Genomic DNA, 21,697 nt, shown 5'->3' with positions numbered 1-21,697 from the left:
TCCCTTTAACACATCATAGCCATGTTTTCCACAATCCCTTTATGCACACCAAGGTTCTGCTCTCACCATCTCTTTAAATTTAATGAGGTCTATTTACGACATTCCTTTTAAATATCTCAGGGCCCAGCATCCTTGGCTTCCTTTAAATTTACCAGAGTCATGTATCCCATCAATCCTTTAAAATCACCAGTGTCCCTGTTTCCCACGATTCTTTTAAACTTACTGTAGCCCTGTTTCCTTTGAATCCTTTAAACTTATTGGAGATTTACTTCCCAGATTTCCTTTAAATTCACTGGAAAATTTACTATGTTATCATAAAACATCTAAAAATAATTGAATTAGGTGTATCATGGTGTAGAAAAATAGTACAGAAAATCTGCCAATTCAGCATCACCAACATTCAGTCAGATGAATTTAAATGCATCTATGAAAATAAGCTGTTCCTCTTTGTCTTATTCCCACGATAATTTCAAAGTGATGATGTGGTCATGAAAAAGAATTAAGAAATGAAAAAAGTTATAACAAAACAATTAAATTCACTTCTACTCATTAAATTAAGTAAGAAACAAATATATAGTATACCTTCATTGCATCACAATTGTTTTCTCCATTCATTTGAATACACTTGCAATTGATTAAATCTGGAGCAGAAATGGCAGGCCTTCCCAAAGTAAGATCTGAAAATCTGTATAAGTACATAACTCCCTCCCTGGACTCTGTGAAGAGGGTCATAGTGAAATGCATTTGGGGACGCATCAACAATCAGCTGTGTAGAAGCTCGAGACTTTCACATAGGATACTGAACTTCTACACTGATATGGCAATAAATGGAACTGCCAGCATTTATGTGATTTATTCAAGGTAATACCTTTGACCTTTGCTGTGCCAGTGCCAATATGTCAACCTTCCTTTCATTATAATTGTTTTTACCCCTTGCAGAATTCTGGTGATTCTGTATTATGTGTGGATTTATAACATTCACTTAAAATGCTATAGTGCTCTAGATAAATCTTTGTACAAAACAGGATTCATGAGTATATTTCTAATTAGTTGTAGTATTTCAGATAAGGATACTGTGCAACCATTTACAAGTATACCTAAAAATATGCATCAGGCAAGTCTTGGGTACTTAAATAGAGGCAAGAGTTCCTCTGCCTACTTCAACCACTAACTATCTGCTTGACTCTGAATGAATCTTGGTTAATTTTTATTGATCCTAACTACTGAATCTTGAAACAGTTTTGGAGATCACTGTCTGTTCTGTTCTTTGTTGCCAGTTCAACATAAGAGATAAAATTCATTTTTTTCATCTTATTCTGTACGTTTTTTACTTGCATACAGCAGCCTAATCAATTGTTCTGAATTGGTAACATGTACAATTCAAGTACATAACTAGGAGTCCGCTATTAATTGCTGAGCTAGAATCTAGCAAAGTTACCATCTTTGTTTTAATGAAGTGATAGAAAAATATTGTTATCAAAATGGTAATTGCATAAACATTATATAAAACATCAGAGCACAGGCTATTCTCCTCATTGAGTCTGCTCCACCATTCAATCATGGCTGATTTATCTTCCCTTTTAACTCCACTCTCCCGCCTTCTCTCCTTACTATAAGACATAAGACATAGGAGCAGAGCATGGCCAACAGACTTTTCAAATCTGCTCCGCCATTTGATCACGGCTGATTTATTTTCCCTCTCAACCCCATTTTCCTGCTTTCTCCCCATAACTTTTGACACTCCTATAATCAACAGCCTATTAACCTCTTCTTCACATATACCCAATGACTTTGTCTCCACAGCTATCTGTGGCAATGAATTCCATAAATTCACCACCCTCTCTCTATGTGTGGCTGAGGAACTGGTAGGGTTTCAGATTTCTGGATCTTTGGTGCCTCTTCTGGAGAAGATATGATTTGTACAAAAAAGGATGGGTTACACCTAAACCCAAGGCGGACCAATATCCTTGTAGACAGATTTGCTAGAAATGTTGGTGAGGGTTTAAAATAATTTGGCTGGGGAATGGGAACCAAAGTAATAGGGTTTAGGATGGGGCATTTGGTATACAGGTAGATGTAGTGTGTAGTGAGGCTGTGAGTAAGGACAGACGAATGATAGGGCGAAATTGGAGTGTAACATGAGGGCAAAATCAAAAAGGGTGATGATTACAGGACTGAAGGTGTTATATTTGAATGCATGTAGTATATGGAATAAACTAGTTGATCTTGTAGGGCAGTTAGAGATTGGCAGGTATGATGTTGTAAACATCACTGGTTCATGGCTGAAAGAAATCACAGATGGGAGTCCAACATCCAAGGATACAAATTTTATATAAAGGACAGGCAGGTAGGAAGAGGGGATGGGGTGGCTCCATTGGTAAAAAATGAAATCAAATTCTTCGAAAGAGATAACATAGGATTGGAAGATGTAGAATCCTTGTGGGTAGAGTTAAGAAAAAGCAAGGAGAAAAAGACTCTGATAGGAGTAACATACAGTCCTCCGAAAAGTAGTCAGGATGTGGGGTAAATATTTGAGAGGTAGAAGCATAAGTCAGATGTATCAGTATCACAGTGAAATAAAGGGAATTATAGAGGCATGAGAGAAGAACTTGCCCAGGTGGATTGGAGGGGGATACTAATGGGGATGACGGCAGAACAGAGGTAGCTGAAGTTTCTATGAATAGTTCACAAGGTGCAGGATAGATAAGTCCCACAGAAGAGGTAGTTCTCAGATGGCAGGGCTAGGCATCCGTGGCTGACAAGGGAAATTAAGGACCGCATAAAAGCCAAGGAAAGTGTATATAAGGTAGCACTACTGGGTGGGATGTTGAATGATTGGGAAACTTTTAAAATCCAACAAAAGGCAACTAAAAAAGCTATAAGAGGGGAAAAGCTGAAATGTGAATGAAAACTAGCCAATAATATAAAGCAGGATACTAAAAGTTTTTTCAGTTATATAAAGAATAAAAGGGAGTTGAGCGTTGATATTGAAACACTGGAAAATTATGCTGGTGAAGTAGTAATGGGGAACAAAGATATGGCAGATGAACTTAATGGGTACTTTGCATCAGTCTTCACTGTGCAAGACACTAGCTGTATGCTAGAGATCCGTGAGTGTCAGGGAGCAGGAGTGAGTGTCATTGCTATTACAAAGGAAAAAGCGCTAGGCAAACTCAAAAGTCTTAAGGTCACATGGTCCAGATGGACAACATTCCAGAGTCACAAAAGAGGGTGCTGAAGAGATAATGGATGCATTGGTCATGATCTTTCAAGAACCACTTGATTCTGGCATGGTGCTGGAGAACTGGAAAATTGCAAATGTCACTCCACTGTTTAAGAAGGAAAGAAGACAAAAGAGAGAAAATTATAGGTCAGTTAGCCTAACCTCAGTGGTTGGGAGAGTGTTGGAGTCCATTATTAAGGACAAAGTTTCGGGGTACTTGGAGACTAATGATAAGATAGGTCAAAGTCAACATTGTTTCTGTAAAGGGAAGTCTTGCCTGACAAACCTGTTAGCATTCTTTGAGGAAGTAACAAGCAGGGTGGACAAAGGAAAAGATGTGAATGTCATTTATTTAGATTTTTCGAAGGCATTTGTTAAGGTGCCTCACATGAGGCTGCTTAACAAGATAAAATCCTATGGTGTTACAGTAAAGATAGTGGCATGGTAAAGGAATGGCTGAAATGCAGGAAGCAGTGAATGAGAACAAAGGGGGCCTTTTCTGGATGGTTGCCAATGACTAGTGGTGTTCCTCAGGGGTCAGTATTGGGACCACCGCTTTTCACATTGTTTATCAATGATTTAGATATCACAATTGATGGCTTTGTGGCAAAGTTTGCAGATGATACAAAGATAGGTGGAAGGGTAAGCAGTGCTGAGGAAGCAATGCAATTGCAGCAGGACTTAGACAAATTGGAAGAATGAGCAAAAAAGTGGCAGAAGGAATACAGTGTTGGGAATTGCATGCATTTTGGTAAAAGGAAAAATAGTGCAGACTACTATCTAAATGGGGAGAAAATTCAAACATCAGAGGTGCAAAGGGACTTAATTCAAAGTTTAATTCACAGGTTGAGTCTGTAGTAAAGAAGGCAAATGCAATGTTGGCATTTATTTGAAGGAGAATAGAATATAAAGACAAAGCGATAATACTGAAGCTTTGTAAGACACTCGCCAGGCTGAACTTGGACTATTGTCAACACTTTTGGGCCACATCTCAGAATCGATATATTGTCATTGGAAAGAATCCAGAGAAGGTTCACAAGGATGATTCCAAGAATGAAGAGTTTAACATATGAGGAGTGTTTGGCAGCTTTGGGCCTGTACTCACTGGAATTTAAAAGAATGCGTGGTGATCTCATTGAAACCTACCGATGTTGAAACATCTAGATAAGGTGGATGTGAAGAGGATGTTTCCTCTGGTGGGGGTATCCAGAACTAGAGGGCTCAGCCTCAGAATTGAAGGGTGACCTTTTAGAACAGAAGTAAGGAGGAATTTTTTTAGCCAGAGTGGTGAATCTGTGGAATGCTCTGCCACAGACAGCAGTGGAGGCTAAGTCTGTGGGAAGAAAGTTGATAGATTCCTGATTGTTTGGGGCATCAAAGGATATGGTGAGAGTACAGGTATATGGGGTTGAATGGGTTCAGGGATCAGAGCTGACTCGACAGGCTGAATGGCCTAATTCTGCTTCTTTGTCTTACGGTCTATGGTCTTAATCACAATGGATGATAGAAAAGGAATGTAAAAAGGGCAATGTTATGATAGTCATGGGGAATCTCAATATGTGGGTAGATTGGGAAAATCAGGTTGTTGCTGGATCCCAAAAGGGAGAATTTGTAGAATGGCTCTGAGACAGCTTTTTAGACCATCCTGTGGTTGGGTTCACTAGGGGAGAGACAATTCTGTATTGAGTGTTGTGTAATGAACCAGATTTGATTAGGGTGCTTAAGATAATGGATGCAGTGATCATAAATGATAGAATTCACCCTGCAATTTGAGAGGGTGAAGATAAATTCAGATGTATTAGTAATACATGGTGTAAAGGGAAATACAGAGGCATGAGTGAGGAGCTGGCTAAAGTTGATTGGAAGAGGACACTAGCAGGGATGACAGCAAAGCTGTAATGGCTGGAGTTTCTGGGGGGTGCTTTGAAAGGTGCAGGATAGATACATCCCAAAGATAAAGAAGTATTCTACAGAGAGGATGAGGTAATCTTGGCTGACAAGGGAAGTCAAAGACAGCATAAAAGGAAAAGAGAGAGTGTATTATATCACAAAATTTAGTAGGAACTTTAAGAATTGGGAAGATTAAAAAAATACAAGGCGACTAATAAAGTCATAAGGAGAGAAAAGATGAAATACGAAGGTAAGTTTGTCAGTTATATAAAAGAGGATATCTATTGTTTTTTCAGATATATAAAGAGAAAAGAGAGGTGAGATAGATATCAGACAGCTGGAAAATGACACTGGAGAGGTAGGAATGGGGGACTAAAAATGGCAGATGAACTGAATAAGTGTTTTGCATCAATTTTCTCTGTGGAAGACACTAGCTGTCTGCTAGAAATTCGAGAGTGTCAGGGGGCAGAAGAGAGTGGAGTTACTATTACTAAGGAGAAGCTTAGAGGTCTGAAGGTAGATAAGTCACCTGGACCAGATGGACTATATTTCATGGATTTCAAAGAGGTAGCTGAAGAGATTATGGAGGCATTAGCAACGATCTTTCAAGAGTCACTAGATTCTGGAATGCTTCCAGACGACTGGAAAATGCAAATATCATTTCACTTTAAGAAGTGAAGGAGGCCAAAGGAAGGAAACTATAGGCTAGTTAGCTTTACTTCCATAGCTGGCAAGGTGTTGAAGTCCATTATTAAGGCTGAGGTTTCGGGGTACTTGGAGGCACAGGATAAAATAAGCCAAAGTCAGCATATTTTCCTTAAGGGGAAATCTTGCCTGACAAATCTGTTGGAAATCTTTGAGGAAATATTAGGCAGAATAGACAAAAGAGAGTCAATGTATGTTGTTTAATGGATTTTCAGAAGGCCTTTGACAAGGTGCTGCCCATGAGGCTGCTTAACAAGATAAGAGCCTGTAGTATTACAGGAAAGATACTAGTATGGTAGAAAATTGGCTGACTGGCAGGAGGTACAGAGTGGGAAATGGGAATAAAGGGGGCTACCAGTGACCAGTGATCTTCCAGAAGGGTTGGTGTTGAGATCACTTCTTTTCACATTGTTGTGCAGGATTCCCTAAAGTTTAACGTGCCGGTTGAGTCAGTGAAAAGGAAGGCAAATGCAACATTACCAATCATTTCAAGAGGACTAGAATATAAGTGCAAGGATATAATGCTTAGGCTTTATATTGCATTGGTCAAACCTTATTTGGAGTATTGTGAACTGTTTTGGGCCTCTTATCTGAGGAAAGATGTGCTGGCATTGGAAACTATCCAGAAGAGGTCCATGAGAATGATCCTGGGAATGAAAGAGTTAATGTATGAGGACAGATTGATGGTGCTAGGCCTGAACTCGCTAGAGTTAGGAAGAACAAGTGTCGACCTAATTGAAACCTATTGAATATTGAAAGGCTTATAAAGAGTGGATGTGGAGAGGATGCTTCCTATAGTGGGTGAGTCTAGAACCAGAGGTGGCAGCCTCAGAATAGAGGACATCGATTTGGAACAGAGATGAGGAGTAATTTCTTTAGCTAGAGGGTAGTGAAATTCATTCTCACAGCCAACTGTGGGGGCCAAGTCATTGAGTATATTTAAAGCAGAGTTTGACAGCTTCTTGATTAGTCAGGATGTCAAAGGTGAAGGGAAGAGAATGGGGTTGAGAGAGATAATGAACTGGCCATGATGGAATGGTGGGGCAGACCCAGTGGTCCAAATGGCCTACTTCTGCTCCTATGTCTTATGGACTTATGGTCTCTAGCTGAAGAATTTTTCCTAATTTCTGTTCTACAGTGATGTCCTTGTATTCTGAAGGTGTGCCCTCTGGTCCTAGACTCTCCCACTATTGAAAACATCCTCTCCATGTTTCTTGGTTTTTCAATATTCGGTATGTTTCAATGAGATCTCGCTTCATTTATCTAAACACCAGTGAGTACAAGCTTACAGCCATCAAATGCTAATCAGTTTCATTCCCAGGATCTTTCTTTAAAACCACCTTTGGACCTTCTCCGATGCCAGTACATCCTTTATTGTATATAGATCCCAAAACCATTCACAAAACTTCAAATGTGGTCTGATGAATGCCTTGTAAATCCTCAGCATTACATCCTTGTTGTTATATTCCTCTCAAAATGAGCGCTAACATTACATTTTTCTTTCTTACTAACGACTCAACCTAAAGTTAACTTTTTGGGAATCCTGCACTAGATCTCCCAAATCCCTTTGCAGCTCTGATTTCCGAATTTGCTCCCTGTTTAATATGACTAGCTCAGGTAGACACCTTGGTTATCATTGGCGAGTTAGGCCAAAGGGCCTGTATCTTTAATGTATAACTCTGACTAAATGGTTAAGCTACATTTCAGAATAAAGAAACTTCAACAGTGGTATTCTAATATTTGCTTTAAAAGTCAATGCTGAAATTGACATCTCATTACTAGATCAACCTCTTATCATAAATATACTGAACCTGGCGTAAGAAGGCATCCTTATTTGCCAGCTCATTTTCCAGTTTGTCATTGATGTCATGTAATGAAGTTGATTCTCTCTGTACATTAAGGTACCGCTTCTCGAGTGTAGTTATCCTTTCTTCCATATCTTCTTTCTGAGCGATGACCTGTGAAAAATTAATAAAGCAATTTCATTAATCCTAGATCTTTTTTGCACACCAAAAACATGCTTCATAACAAATGGTAAAATACTTGGATTCATGTTGTCTTATATTTTTAAAATTATAATATGCAAAAACATTTTCATATATATTGACAACTATTTCTTCAAGTAAATATTTGTCTGTCTTTTAATGAATTTTGGTTACCATTCCATCATATCTTCTAAACTTTGGGACTCGCCTTCACACAATTCCCAGTTCTACCACCAGTGTGCCTCTTGCACTTGCTCAGATCTACACTTAGCATTGAGCAATTATGCAAACTGATTGAGCAATAAAAATTAACTATGGTTAACACATTAACCTTCAAGTTTCTTAAATTTTTAGACCCAAAGTACTTTAGTCCAAATTATCTGCTATCCAAATTATCAACTCTCAATGAGCACAAAGATTTCAAAAAGAAATGCTTGTTAAAATTCATACCTCTCTAATATCCCTCTGATATTTAGTACTCAATTCTTCTGATTTTATCAGATCTTTCCTGGCAGTTTCGAGATCTTGTTCCACTTCGGTAAATTGATTGGACAATGTTGCTAACCGTTCTTTTGTCTGTGTCATCTCAAAATTCTGTTTTTCCAGCAAATCCTGTAGTTCCACAACTTGATTGATTTCATCATGATGGTCTATTGAACCATTGGAAAGACGCTGCAGAAAAGAAAGGTAAATAGCATTACCCTTCAGTACTGATAATAAATTCAGGTAGCTTGCAGGTTAAGTTGGTAGTAAGGAAGTTGTTAGCATTCAATGTTAGCATTCATTTTGAGAGAACTAGAATAAAACAGCAAGAAAGTAATGCTAAGGATTTCAAAGGCATTGGTAAGAACATACTTGGAGTATGGTAAGCAGATTTGGACCCCATAACTAAGTAAGGATGTGCTGGCATTGGAGAGGGTCCAGATGAGGTTTACGAGAACGATCCTGAGACTGAAAAGGTTAATGTATGAATAGCGTTTGATGGGTCTGGGACTGTAATTGCAATAGTTTAAAAGAATGCAGGGGGCATCTCACTAAAATGTACTGAATATTGGAAGTCCTAGACAGAGTGGAGTTGGATAGGATGTTTCCAATTGTGGGAGTAGGATGAGGGGCACAGCCTCAGAATAGAAAGATTTCCCTTTAGAACAGAGACCAGAAGGCATTTATTTTGCCAGGGGTTGGTGAATCTGTGGAACTCATTACCACAGATGACTGTGGAGACCAAGTCATGGGGTACACTTAAAGCAGAGGTTTGATTAGTAAGGACATTAAAGATTGTGGGGAAAAAGGGCTGAGAAGGAAAATAAATCAGCCATGATCAAATGATGGTCTGAAAGGCCTAATTATGCTCACATGCCTTATGGTAAGGTTAAAAGTAGAGAAATGGAAGTGCTTGTTGAAAATCTGCCATTACGCTTATCTGCTTTTAATGTTACCTGCAAGTAAGAGAAAAATTTAACTGCATAAGGTAATTACAAACAACTACAAGGAACAGGTTCACAAACAGAATTATTATCACTGACCTAAATAACATGAAAATTGTTGCTTTGTGGCAGCAGCACACTGCAGAAATATAAAGATGTCGGAGCTCAGTGTTCAATTCTGACATCATCTGTAAAGAGCCTGTACGTTCTCCCCAAGGAATGTGTGGGTTTTCTATGGGTGCTCCAGTTTCCTCCCACAGTCTATAGACGTATGGGTAGGTGGTTAATTGGTTATTGTAAATAGTCCCGTGATTAGTTTCAGGTTAAATCAGGGATTACTGGGCAGTGTGGTTCAAAATAAAATAAATAAATAAAAATAAAATTACTATAATTAATGGCTCTGTCTGTCTAAGTAGACAATGGATGCACCCCTCGGGGCGCAGACCTGAGCGATGAATATGGAGATCCTGGGCTGCCCAGACATCAAGACCCCCCTCTCGGCTTCGTGGACGTGGTCCAAAGGAATGCGAAGCAGTACATTTGGCATCAGCTTGGCTGCAGGAGCTGCCGGGAGGTGACGTGATACGTCATCTAACTGCCTTAGGGGCTCCATTCCAGATTTGTGTAGGGTTTACTCCTTAGCCTTCTCTCCTCCTGAAGATACCCACAAGGCAGTGGGATCCGTAACCCTGGATGGGAGCCCATGCCAGGTATGTCAGCCGGAGCCAGCTGAGCCAGGGACTCATGTAAGGCAGGGTCGTCATGCCCTGTAGTAGTGACATATGGAGCCACTACCCACTACCTAAATGGGAATACAATATTACAAATTACAGAAATAAATATTGTCAATAGTGTAAAATTAAAGGAATAATGAAGTAGTACTCATGCGTCATTCAGAAATCTGACGGCAGAGGGGAAGATACTATTCCTGAATCATTGAGTGTGTGCATTCAAGTTTGTGTACCTTCTCCTTAATGGTATTACCAAGAGGATAGTATGTGCTGAATGGTGAGAGTCCTTAGTGATGAATGCTGCCTTCTTGAGGTACTCTCTCTTGAAGATGCCCTTGACAGTGGGGAGGGTTGTGCTCATGATGGAACTAGATGACTCTACAACCCTCTGCAGCCTCTTGTGATCCTGTGCATTGGAGTTACCACGCTAGGCCGTAAGAGCTTGTTAGAGTTTTTGGTAACATACCAGATCTCCTCAAACTAAGAAAGTAGAGCCTCTGGTATGCCTTCTTCGTGCATCAATATGTTGGGCTAGGAGAGATACACCAAGCTGTTGTTGCCCAGGAACTTGAAGCTAATCTCCCTATGCACTATTGACTGCTCAATGAGGACTGCTGTAGGAATTGAATACATTTACAATAACGTCCAATTAATAACAGAGAAATACATATATGTGTATTTGTGGATTTTCTGGCTTTTCCATGGTAATAGATTCAATCAATGGCAGTCATATTGGATTAACGTTGTCCAAACAATATCCATAGAATTACATCAACATGCTGAGATTGCACTGTGGTCCATATAATGACTCCAGGGAATCTGTCAATACACAGGAAATGCTGATGATACCTCCACCATTTGACATTCACCCTTGCTGAGCACACAAAAAAAAAATCGGATCCATTGACTACTCCTGGGTGACAAAATATTCCATCTTTTCTAATGTCTTATTATTTTATTTAAAATACCTTGAAAGGCACCAAAAAAAAAGACAATGAGACAAATGTTGGTTAGAGGTTAGCTCTCAAGAGCATTGTGCTCTTGAAAACTTTCTTCTGATAGCCAAATAAGTCAAAACTAATTTGCAATGTGTTCTAATTATAATTTTATAATTATTACACATTGACATGCAGGGCAATGTTCCTACTTTGGTGCTATACAATACCTGCAGTTAAAAGTTCAGATCCCTTTCTGATTGCTGCAAGAAATCTAAAAACGGATAATTTCTGAAATCTTCTCCACTCATTAACTCAGTGGATGCAAAATTTGGCTCAATATTACATATTATTTTGGCACTACTGATTCTGCTTTGGTTCCAAGATGGGACTTCTGGCATGTAGAGAAGTTAGTAGCATGGGTCTTACTGAACATTAACATGAAGATGTTAGCACAATCACAGTAAATTCCTAATAGATGAATGTTGAATAGTTTAAGCTTGAATGTTAATCAATGTGCAACAACTCAGTGCCAATGCTGCCATTTTAGAGATTAATGCTCCAGTTATCCTCCTTTTTTAACCTTCCATTTCACTGTTATTAGTCCCTTTTAAAAGAATTATTTGTAGGTCAATTACTAAATGATTTCTATCGTATGTTGGTAACATTATACACAGAAACACAAGGAAGTCTGCTGATGCTGGAAATCCAGAGAAACATATACAAAATGACAGAGGAACACAGTAGGTTGTGCAGCATCAATGGAAATGAATATACAGTTGAAGTTTCGGGCCAAGACCCTTCCATAGACATTTTGTGTGTGTTACATTGTACAACTGTTAATATTGCCTGGCCGTAAAGAGGTTAAGGTTTACAGTACTTTCTTAGTCCTTGGAAAATCTTCTCTTGACTTCAAAATTTCTCTACACATGGGTGCATTTCTAGTTACTCATAACATCATGTGATTGAAAGAAAGAGAACAGTGTGTATTGTACAGAAAAAGCAGCAAGAAGAGGGAAGGGAAGGCAGAGAGAATTATTTCCAATAGGAGGCCACATCCACCCAGAATGTTGTTTCTTGAACTTTAATAAGTATGTGTATGACAAGAGCATGACAAGAGTCACATTGCTAGTAGCTGGAATGCTGGTTGTGACCATGAACTTTTATAAATTTTAGTTCTCCCAACTTTATCATCTTAAAACAGCACTTCTAGTCCCTGGAATGAGGACTGAAATATTAATCAAAATGAGTGTCAAGGTTTATAAAGGTCTATTGCACAACTTTGTCATAATGAGGACATAGTTCATGTCATCACCTAACATCAAACAGATGAGGAAAAGATAAAGTAAGAAGAAAGAGGAGCTGTCAGAAGAAAACTTGCTGGCTAAGATGCTCTTAGCCAACAGAGGCAACTGTTTTCACAAAAAAGCCAACTCTAATTTCCCACTTGGGAACAATCTCATAGTTTATTTATTACTGACCATCATATTTTCCAGATTGGTACAATGCAAAGTTAAGCCACAGAAAATAAAGATTCCAAACCAATTTATAAATCACATCATATCACATCACATGGGTGCAAGCTTATGCACATCCCTTGAAGTATGTCTCACTTGCGCTTTTGCCTCTCTTAAGCTTCCTGTGCAATGTGACCCCCGTTGTTGCTGCATGGCTGGCAAAATGCATTGACTTGCAGTCGAAAGAGCTGCAGATGGCTCCAAAAAATATCCTTGAACCAATTCCAGTTTGCATAATCTTGGCATGTGCAGCAACAATCTGGGCTGACAGGTTTGCAGTGGTGGGAAGACAAATGCTGTTATGCTCAGGGAGGAGAGCAGGGTCCCGATGCACTGCCAATCCATAGAGTGGTGCTTTCACAATTTCAGCAAACTTAGTGAATAGATTTCTGGACAGTCGCAATAGGCTGCAAAGTTCTTTTGCACAGTGTTGCCCATAACCATGATGGCAGTGATCCTAGGTTGCATGATGGCAAGCTAAATCTGAATGACAATATTCTAAGCTTTCACTACAGCTACTAAGTGCTGGGTTGCTTCTACCTGTACTGTAGTAAAAACAGTAAATAGTTAGTGGATTCACAAATATGCTACATGGATTTTTGCACTTCCAAGCTCTGTGCACTTGAAGCTTGGTGCAGAACACTACACCAAATTAGTGGTATATCATGGTCCTCGAAAATGTACAGACACTTTATGGCAAACTCAATCATAGAACATATGGAAAATCTATAATTGCCCTAAGGAAGGTGGCACTACAGCTATTTTGGCTGAAGATTACTCATGCCTGGTGACTCATTATATGTAGATCCTGCTTTACGCAATTCATAGTTTGTGTATTAGAAGAGAGACTGTGGAGTGGGTGAATTTGGCTGTGGGATGAAGGACTTGGTTTGAGATTACTATTCCACAGTTTTAAGCCATCTCTAGACAGTAGACCAATGGTTAAGACATTGGGCACCCTTTTCTTTTAGCAGTGAGCAATCCTGGTTGTCATAGATTTAACTTAAGTGAAAAGCAGTATGACAATTTTTACAGTATCATAGTGTTGTTAATAAATCTGAAACTGACACCACAGAAGTATAAGACCATCAGACATAAAAACATAGAAGCATAGAAAACCTACAGCACAATATGGGTCCTTCAGCTCACGATGCTGTGCCGGACATGTACTTACTTCAGAAATTACCTAGGGTTATCCATTGTCCTCTATTTTTCTAAGCTCCATTTGGCCCATTGAGTCTGCTCCACCATTCAATCATGGCCAATCCTTCTTTTCCCTCCTTAGCCTTATCTCCCGGCCTCCTCCCCATAACCTTTGATGCTATGTCCAATTAAGAACCTATCAGGTTCTACCTTAAATACACCCAATGACCTGGCCTCCACAGCTGCCTGTGGTAATAAATTCCACAAATTCGCCACCCTCTAGCTGAAGAAATTTCTTCCCCATCTCTGTTTTAAATGGATGCCCCTCTATCCTGAGGCTGTGATCTCTTGTCTAAAACTCCGACACACCATGGGAAACATTGTTTCTACATCTACTCTGTCTAGGTCTTTCAACATTCAAAAGGCTTCAATGAGATTCCCCGTCGTCCTTCTGAATTCCAGCGATTACAGACCCAGAGCCATCAAACGTTCCTCGTATGATAACCCTTTTATTCCTGGAATCATCCTTGTGAACCTCCTCTGAACCGTCTCCAATGCCAGCACATCTTTTCCAGGATTAGGAGCCCACAATTGTTTAGAATACTCAAAGGCCTCACCAGTGCCTTATAAAGCCTCAGCATCACATCCCTGCTCTTGTGTTCAAGACCTTTTGAAATGAATGCTAACATTGCATTTGCCTTCCTCACCACCAACTCAACCTGCAAGTTTACCTTTAGGGCGTTCTGCACAAGGATTCCCAAGTCCCTTTGCATCTCAGATTTTTGGATTTTCTCCCCATTTAGAAAATAGTCTGCACATTTATTTCTACTACCAAAATGCATGACCATGCATTTTCCAACATCGTATTTCATTTGCCACTTTCTTGCCATTCTCCTCATCTGTCTAAGCCCTTCTGCATCCTACCTGTTCCCTCAACACTACCTGCCCCTCCACCAACCTTTATATCATGTGCAAACTTGGCAACAAAGCCATCTACTCCATCATCCAAATCACTGATATACAACATAAAAAGAAGCGGTCCCAACACCGACCCCTGCGAACACTACTAGTCACTGGCAGCCAACCAGAAAAGGATCCTTCTATTCCTACTCATTGCCTTCTATTAATCAGCCAATGCTCTAATCATGCCAGTAACCTTCCTGTAACATAGTGGGCTTTTAACTTGGTAAGCAGCCTCATGTGTGACACCTTGACAAAGGCCTTCTGAAAGTCCAAATATACCACATCTAGCGCAACTCCTTTATGTATCTTATGTGTAATCTCCTAAAAGCACTCTAACAGGTTCACTAGACAAGATTCTTCCTTAAGAAAACCATGCTGATTTTATTTTGTCTTGTCCTGTGTCACCAAGTAGTCCATAACCTCCTCCTTAACAATTGACTCCAACTTCTTCTCAACCACTGAACTCAGGCTGAGTGGTCTATAATTTCCTTCCTTTCTTAAAGAGTGGAGTGACATTTGCATACAACAAAGCAAAAATTAATGAATAGGGAAGCTTTTAGAACTTTACAGAGAGCAACTTAAACAATCATTAGGAGGGAAAAGATGAAATATAAAAGCAAACTGGCAAACAATATCAAAGTGGATAGTAAAAGCTTTTTCAAGTATGTAAAAAATAAACCGGATATGAGAGTGGATATATGACCACTAGAAAATGAGGCTGGAGAAATAATAACAGGGGCCAAGGAGGTGGCTGAATTAAAAGTATTTTGCATCAGTCTTCACTGTGGAAGACACTAGCAGTATGCTAGATACTGAAGGACAGGAGTACAGTTACTATCACAAGGGAGAAGGTGCTCAAAAAGCTGAAAGACCTAAGGGTATTTAAGTCACGGAGACCAGATGAATTACACTCTAGGATTCTGAAAGAGGTAGTAGTAGAGATTATGATGGCATTGCTCTCTGTTTTGCTATTACATTAGCTTTCACTTCCTTTATCAGCCATGGTTGTACGATTTTGCCATTGGAGTATTTGTTCATTTTTGGAATACACCTATCCTGCACCGTCCTCATTTTTCCCAGAAACCCATGCCATTGCTGCTCTGCTGTCATCCTCGCCAGCATCTTCTTCCAATTTAATTTGGCCAACTCCTCTCTCATACCACTGTAATTTCCTTTACTCCACTGAAATACTGCTATGCCAGACTTTACTTTCTCCCCATCAATTTCAAGTTGAACTCAATCATATTGTGATCACTGCCTCCTAAGGTTTCTATTACCTTAGCTCCCTAATCACCTCTGGTTCATTACATAACATCCAACGCAGTATAGCTGATCTCCTAGTAGGCTCAAAGACAAACTGCTCTAAAAAACCACCTTGTTGGCATTCAACAAATTCACTCTCTTGAGATCCATGTCCAATCTGACTTTCCCAATCAACCTGCATGTTGGAATCTCCCGTGACTATCATAGCATTGCACTTTTGACACGACTTTTCTATTTCCTGTTGTAATATGCGGTCCACATCCCAGATAGTGTTGGGAGGCCTGTGTATATCTGCCATCAGGGTCCTTTACTAAACCATTTGCTGGATGAGAAGATAGTGGATATCTATAATGTCCTTAAAAACCTACCGCTTTTGTCGATCTGGTTGCATCATATTAACAGTAGCTGTTAAATTGTTCATGGTAGTCAACTACATTTTGACCCCAGATCCTTCTGAAGAAAAATATATCCACAATCTCCTTTGTGCTTACAAATGCAGCAAACAAGGGATGGACTATTATTGAGGTCTATTAGGATGATGTCAAACAAATTGAGCAGATGGGATCTCGGGCACTGATGACAATCTAGGTGCATACATGCCAACAAGGAATAGTGATGAGCAAGATTTCCAGAAGTTGTCATGATAAGAGCAGCGATTAACGGGTCCCTTTCGGAATGGCAGGCGGTGACCAGTGAGGTACCGCAGGGTTCAGTGCTGGGACCGCAGCTGTTTACAATATATATTAATGATTTAGATGAGGGAATTAAAAGTTACATTAGCAAATTTGCCGATGACACAAAGCTGGGTGGCAGTGTGAAATGTGAGGAGGATATTATGAGAATGCAGGGTGACTTGGACAGGCTGGGTGAATGGGCAGATGCAGTTTAATGTGGATAAATGTGAGGTTATCCACTTTGGCGGTAAGAACAGGAAGGCAGATTATTATCTAAAAGGAGTCAAGTTAGGAAAAGGGGAAGTACAATGAGATCTAGGTGTTCTTGTACATCAGTCACTGAAAGCAAGCATACAAGTACAGCAGGCAGTGAAGAAAGCTAATGGCATGCTGGCCTTCATAACAAGGGGAATTGAGTATAAGAGCAAAGAGGTCCTTCTGCAGCTGTACAGGGCCCTGGTGAAACCACACCTGGAGTACTGTGTGCAGTTTTGGTCTCCAAATTTGAGGAAGGACATTCTTGCTATTGAGGGAGTGCAGCGTAGGTTCACAAGGTTAATTCCCGGGATGGCAGGACTGTCATATGTCAAAAGATTGGAGCGACTGGGCTTGTATACTCTGGAATTTAGAAGGCTGAGAGGGAATCTTATTGAAACATATAAGATTATTAAGGGATTGGACACGCTGGAGGCAGGAAGCATGTTCCTGCTGATGGGTGAGTCCAAAACCAGAGGCCATGGTTTAAGAATAAGGGGTAGGCCATTTAGAACGGAGTTGAGGAAAAACTTTTTCACCCAGAGAGTGGTGGATATATGGAATGCTCTGCCCCAGAAGGCTGTGGAGGCCAAGTCTCTGGATGCTTTCAAGAAAGAGATGGGTAGAGCTCTTAAAGATAGCGGAATCAAAGGTTATGGGGATAAGGCAGGAACTGGATACTGATTGTGGATGATCAGCCCTGATCACAGTGAATGGTGGTGCTGGCTCGAAGGGCCGAATGGCCTACTCTTGCACCTATTGTCTATTGTCTATAATTTTGTCTTGCACAACTAAAGGTTAGTATCAGCTTTAGATCGGGAGGTGGATTTAAGAGTTTGCTGATATTACTCATGAGGAACCTAAAATCAAGAGACCACTCGATGTATTGTTGATCAGATCATCAGAGTAATCAAGATGTGCTTCTGATGTTTGAACTGATATGAAAGTACCATTTAGTACTTATCAGAAAGTGTGTCTATAATATCATGCAGTTTGCCATACTCTGTGAAAGACTGCATTTCCACAAAATTTGGAACTATACAAGAAATGCTTCAGACTCTGCATTTTCTTCAGATGAATCCAGATCTGAAAGATCCTAAACAATACCAGTTTCCTATGATGTCAGAAATGCCTCCTGATATAGCATTGCTAATTATCATCATGGAACAAATATTTGAGCCACATGGAAGAATGATTTCATCCTTCCCACCCTTCTATATTCCAATGAAATGAATCAGTTCTATGAACAACCACCAGCACCTGTAAGAAATAAGTTAAAAAAAATCTACATGGAAGACCCACTCTATCCCTCAAACCCCTTTCCATCACTTCCCATGCCATTGAAACATAACAATCTACAAATAGCCAATAAGAGAGAAAATCATAAAAACTGCAAACACTAGAAATGTGAAATAGAAACAGAAAATGCTGGAAAAATCCATCAGGTCAGGCAGAATCTATAGAAACAGAAATAGTTAACATTTTTCTTTCCTGATACACATTTTTGAAAAAAATCTCCTTTGCTGTTGAATTGACAGTTATTTCCCTTCCAGCATTGCCAAGCTTGAAGATATTCTCCTCTGCTCTCCAAAAGGATTTACAGCTGTTACTGTCGTCTTGTTCACCTTCAGTGGTTTATCTTTCCATTTTCACCTTGTAAATGTTGTTGACTACTATATTTTTCCACAGCTGTATCTCTTTCCTCATCAAATGTCTTCAGTTGTAACTCATCTTGCATATATTTTACACATATTCTAATTTTCATAATTCTAATTTACCCAGAACCAGTAATGTTAAGAAAATCCAGTGCTTCTCAACGCAGTTTTGTCATCACATTCTAAGATCCATACTTTATGCAACATGTTAGTACATGTATGCTCTTAATATCTGTAATGACACTGGTGCAGTCCATCTCAAAGTTGTCATGGTCTGCAGTTCCACTTTTTTCTCTGCAACACTTGGCACTAGAACAGATTATCTTTTCCCTTTCGTCTGATGTAAAAGATTGTAAATTTCAACAGTTCCAATTTTGGTGGAGGTCTTCATCCTGAAATGTTAGCTGTTTCTGTTTTGACACTTGCTTCCCAACCTGCTAACTTCCTCCAGGATTTTCTGTTTTTATATCAAGTGAGAAAATACCCTGCAGAACTGTACAGTAGGCAAAATAGGCACACACAATCTCTCCAGCAAAGTTCTGTAGTCAGAACTGTTCACTGAGGAACTCGAAGTTACTTCATTCCACTGCTTTAACTTGCCTGGAAATAATACATGTGGAAGGGGAAATTCTACATTCCACTCAGCAATCTTTCACCAGCAGAGTTGGAGCAGATGTGCAAAGATCATTTGGATAGGATCATTTGCAATTTAATGTGTTTAAAAGCAATTGAGTATCTGTAATTTAAATTAATGTCACCATTAATGATCATACAACAAATGAATTTCAGTTGAAGCAATGTATTTACTTACCTTTCCATGAAGCCTCTGACCTGGCTCTGCTCCCTCTGCAAGTTCAGATTCTGTAGATTCTTCACTATTCTGGAAATGTGCTTTTTGCTCTTGCTGCAGTGCTATCTGTAAGAAATTCAATAAAATAAAATGAAGAATTAAAAAAAAACAATATTTCACTGAAAAATTAAAGCCACAGTATGATGATGTTCATTGACTACAATTTTCTCTAATTGATAAAAATCAAATATGATTGACATAGATAAATTGACACTTACATGTCATAAGCCAATTATATTAACAAAAGATTTTAAAAATTGGTTTTAAGCTAGTCAACATGGCTAATAATAGGTTTTAAGCCAAGTTGACCAACCCTGATTAGGAACAGTCAATGTGGCTTTGTGCATGGTATGCTGTGTCTAACCAATCTTACAGAGTTTTTCAAAGAAGTTATCAGGAAATTTGATGAAGGAAAGGCAATGAATGTTGCCTACATGGACTTTAGCAAGGCCTTTGACAAAGTCCCACGTAGGAGGTTGGTCAAGAAGATTCAACCATTTGCTAGATTAGACATTGGTTCTGCAAGAGATGCCAGAATGGTAGTGGATGTGTGCTCTCTGATTGGAGGCCTGGGACAAGAGGTGCGCGTAGGAATCAGCGTTAGGTCCGTTGTTGTTTGTCATCTATGTCAGTGATCTGGATGATAATATGGTAAACTGGATCAGCATATTTGCAGATGAGAACAAGATTGGGAGATGTAGTGCATAGCGATGAAGGCTATTGAAGTTTGAATTGGGATTTAGATCAAATGGAAAATGGCAGATGGAATTTAATGCAGTTAAGTGTGAAGTATTGCACCTTGGGAGGATAAACTGGAGTAGGACTTACATGATGAACTGTATGGCACTGAGGAGTGCAGTAGAACTCAGATCCATAATTTCTTGAAAGTAGCATCACAGGTAGATAGGGTCATAAAGGGAGCTTTTGGCACATTGGCCTTCATAAATCAAAGTATTGAGTACAGGAGTTGGGATGTTATGTTGAAGTTGTATAAAAAGTTGATGAGCCTTAGTTTGAAGTATCGTTTGCATTTCTGGTCACCTACTTGCAGGGGACAAATCAATAAGATTGAAGGAGTGCAGGCAAAATTTACAAGGATGTTGCTGAGACTTGAGGACCTGAGTTATAGGGAAAGGTTGAATAGATTAGGACTTTCTTCCATTGAACACAGGAGAATAAGGGGAAATTTGATAGAGGTATACAAAATAATGAGGGTATGGATATGGTAAATATAAGCAGGCTAAGGTTGGGTGAGATTAGAACGAGAAGTCATGGGTTAAGGGTGAAATGCTTAAGACGGACGCGAGGGGGAGCTTCTTCACTCAGTGGTGAGAACGTGGAAAGAACTGCAGCAGACGTAATGGATATCAGTTTGATTTCAATATTTAAGATAAATCATGGATGAGGGGTATACACGGCTTTAGCCTGGGTGCAGTCAATGAGACAATGCAGAATAATAGTTCAGCATAGACTGGATGGGCTGAAGGGCCTGATTCTGTGTTCTGGTGTTCTATGACTCCATAAGCCATCATCTCCCTCCAAAATTATTTTGATTTCATTCTCCAGAACCAGCACACATATAATCTGTAGGCACTTAAAGAAGTTGTACTTTAAGTCCAATAACAAGCTACTAGATATTGGATGCAAGGTACAAATGGCTGAATTTTCTTTTGCTTCACTACCTAGAGTAAACAGTAGTGCTGCACAGAGACCCTTATTGCTGGATTAGAGTTTTTGTTTGAATGTCACAAGTATTGTTTCCCAGCTATGGCAAGATCATATCGAGTGCAATAAAATTTCTGCCAAAAGCTCACATTGCACATAAAATGAAGTCCAAAAACACCAAAGTGACAGGTTCTGATGAAAGGTCATCCAGAATGTTAACTTTGTTTCTCTCGTCACATATTCTGCATTTCAGTAGTCACTGCTTTTATTTAAAATGAGACAATGATATATTTGAAGTAAGATAGAACACAAATCTGGTGGTACCAGCCTAGCACATTTTTTGAGCTATTGGATGTAACTCCAAATTAAAATTTATTCCACATTTTTTTATAAAACACGTTACACAAAAGTGTAAGTCTTTCTGTGAATTCAGTTAGTTTAAAAGAAGTGAAAAATAATATCAGCACTCTGAATGCTAGCTCTGGCCAGAAACAAACTGATGTTCCTCACCACAAACAAGAGAAAATCTGCAGAGGCTGGAAATCCAAGCAACACACACAAAATGCCAGAGGAACTCAGTAGGCCTGGCAACATCTACGGAAAAGAGTAGAGTCAACATTTCGGGCCAAGACTCTTCAGTAGAAGGCCTGCTGAGTTCCTCCAGCATTTTGTGTGTGTTGCAACGTTCCTCACCCTGGGGTTTCAGATCCCAGTCCCAGTCCACAATGCATTTCTTTGTCCTTGCCATATCTTGAGCCCAGGGCTCTGGCTACACAACCTATTTGTTCTGGAGATCTGGTTCACATTCTAGACAAA

General features: G+C 39.5%; 1 protein-coding gene across 1 annotated transcript in view; it reads right to left on the bottom strand.

Annotated features, from left to right (window-relative positions):
* The window catches only part of ppfia2 (PTPRF interacting protein alpha 2), a 349,121-nt gene that overhangs the window by 95,353 nt on the left and 232,071 nt on the right, over nucleotides 1–21,697 (bottom strand). Inside the window, exons 5-7 of the mRNA XM_072269332.1 lie at nucleotides 19,178–19,282; nucleotides 8,254–8,475; nucleotides 7,630–7,776 (exon numbers count right to left, since the gene is read on the bottom strand). Of these exons, the coding sequence (XP_072125433.1) occupies nucleotides 7,630–7,776; nucleotides 8,254–8,475; nucleotides 19,178–19,282 (474 nt within the window). The remainder of the gene's footprint in view (nucleotides 1–7,629; nucleotides 7,777–8,253; nucleotides 8,476–19,177; nucleotides 19,283–21,697) is intronic.

The sequence above is a fragment of the Mobula birostris genome, chromosome 9 (genome assembly GCF_030028105.1).
Source record: "Mobula birostris isolate sMobBir1 chromosome 9, sMobBir1.hap1, whole genome shotgun sequence".
Lineage (NCBI taxonomy): Eukaryota > Metazoa > Chordata > Chondrichthyes > Myliobatiformes > Myliobatidae > Mobula > Mobula birostris.
This window is presented reverse-complemented; position numbering and strand designations above follow the sequence as displayed.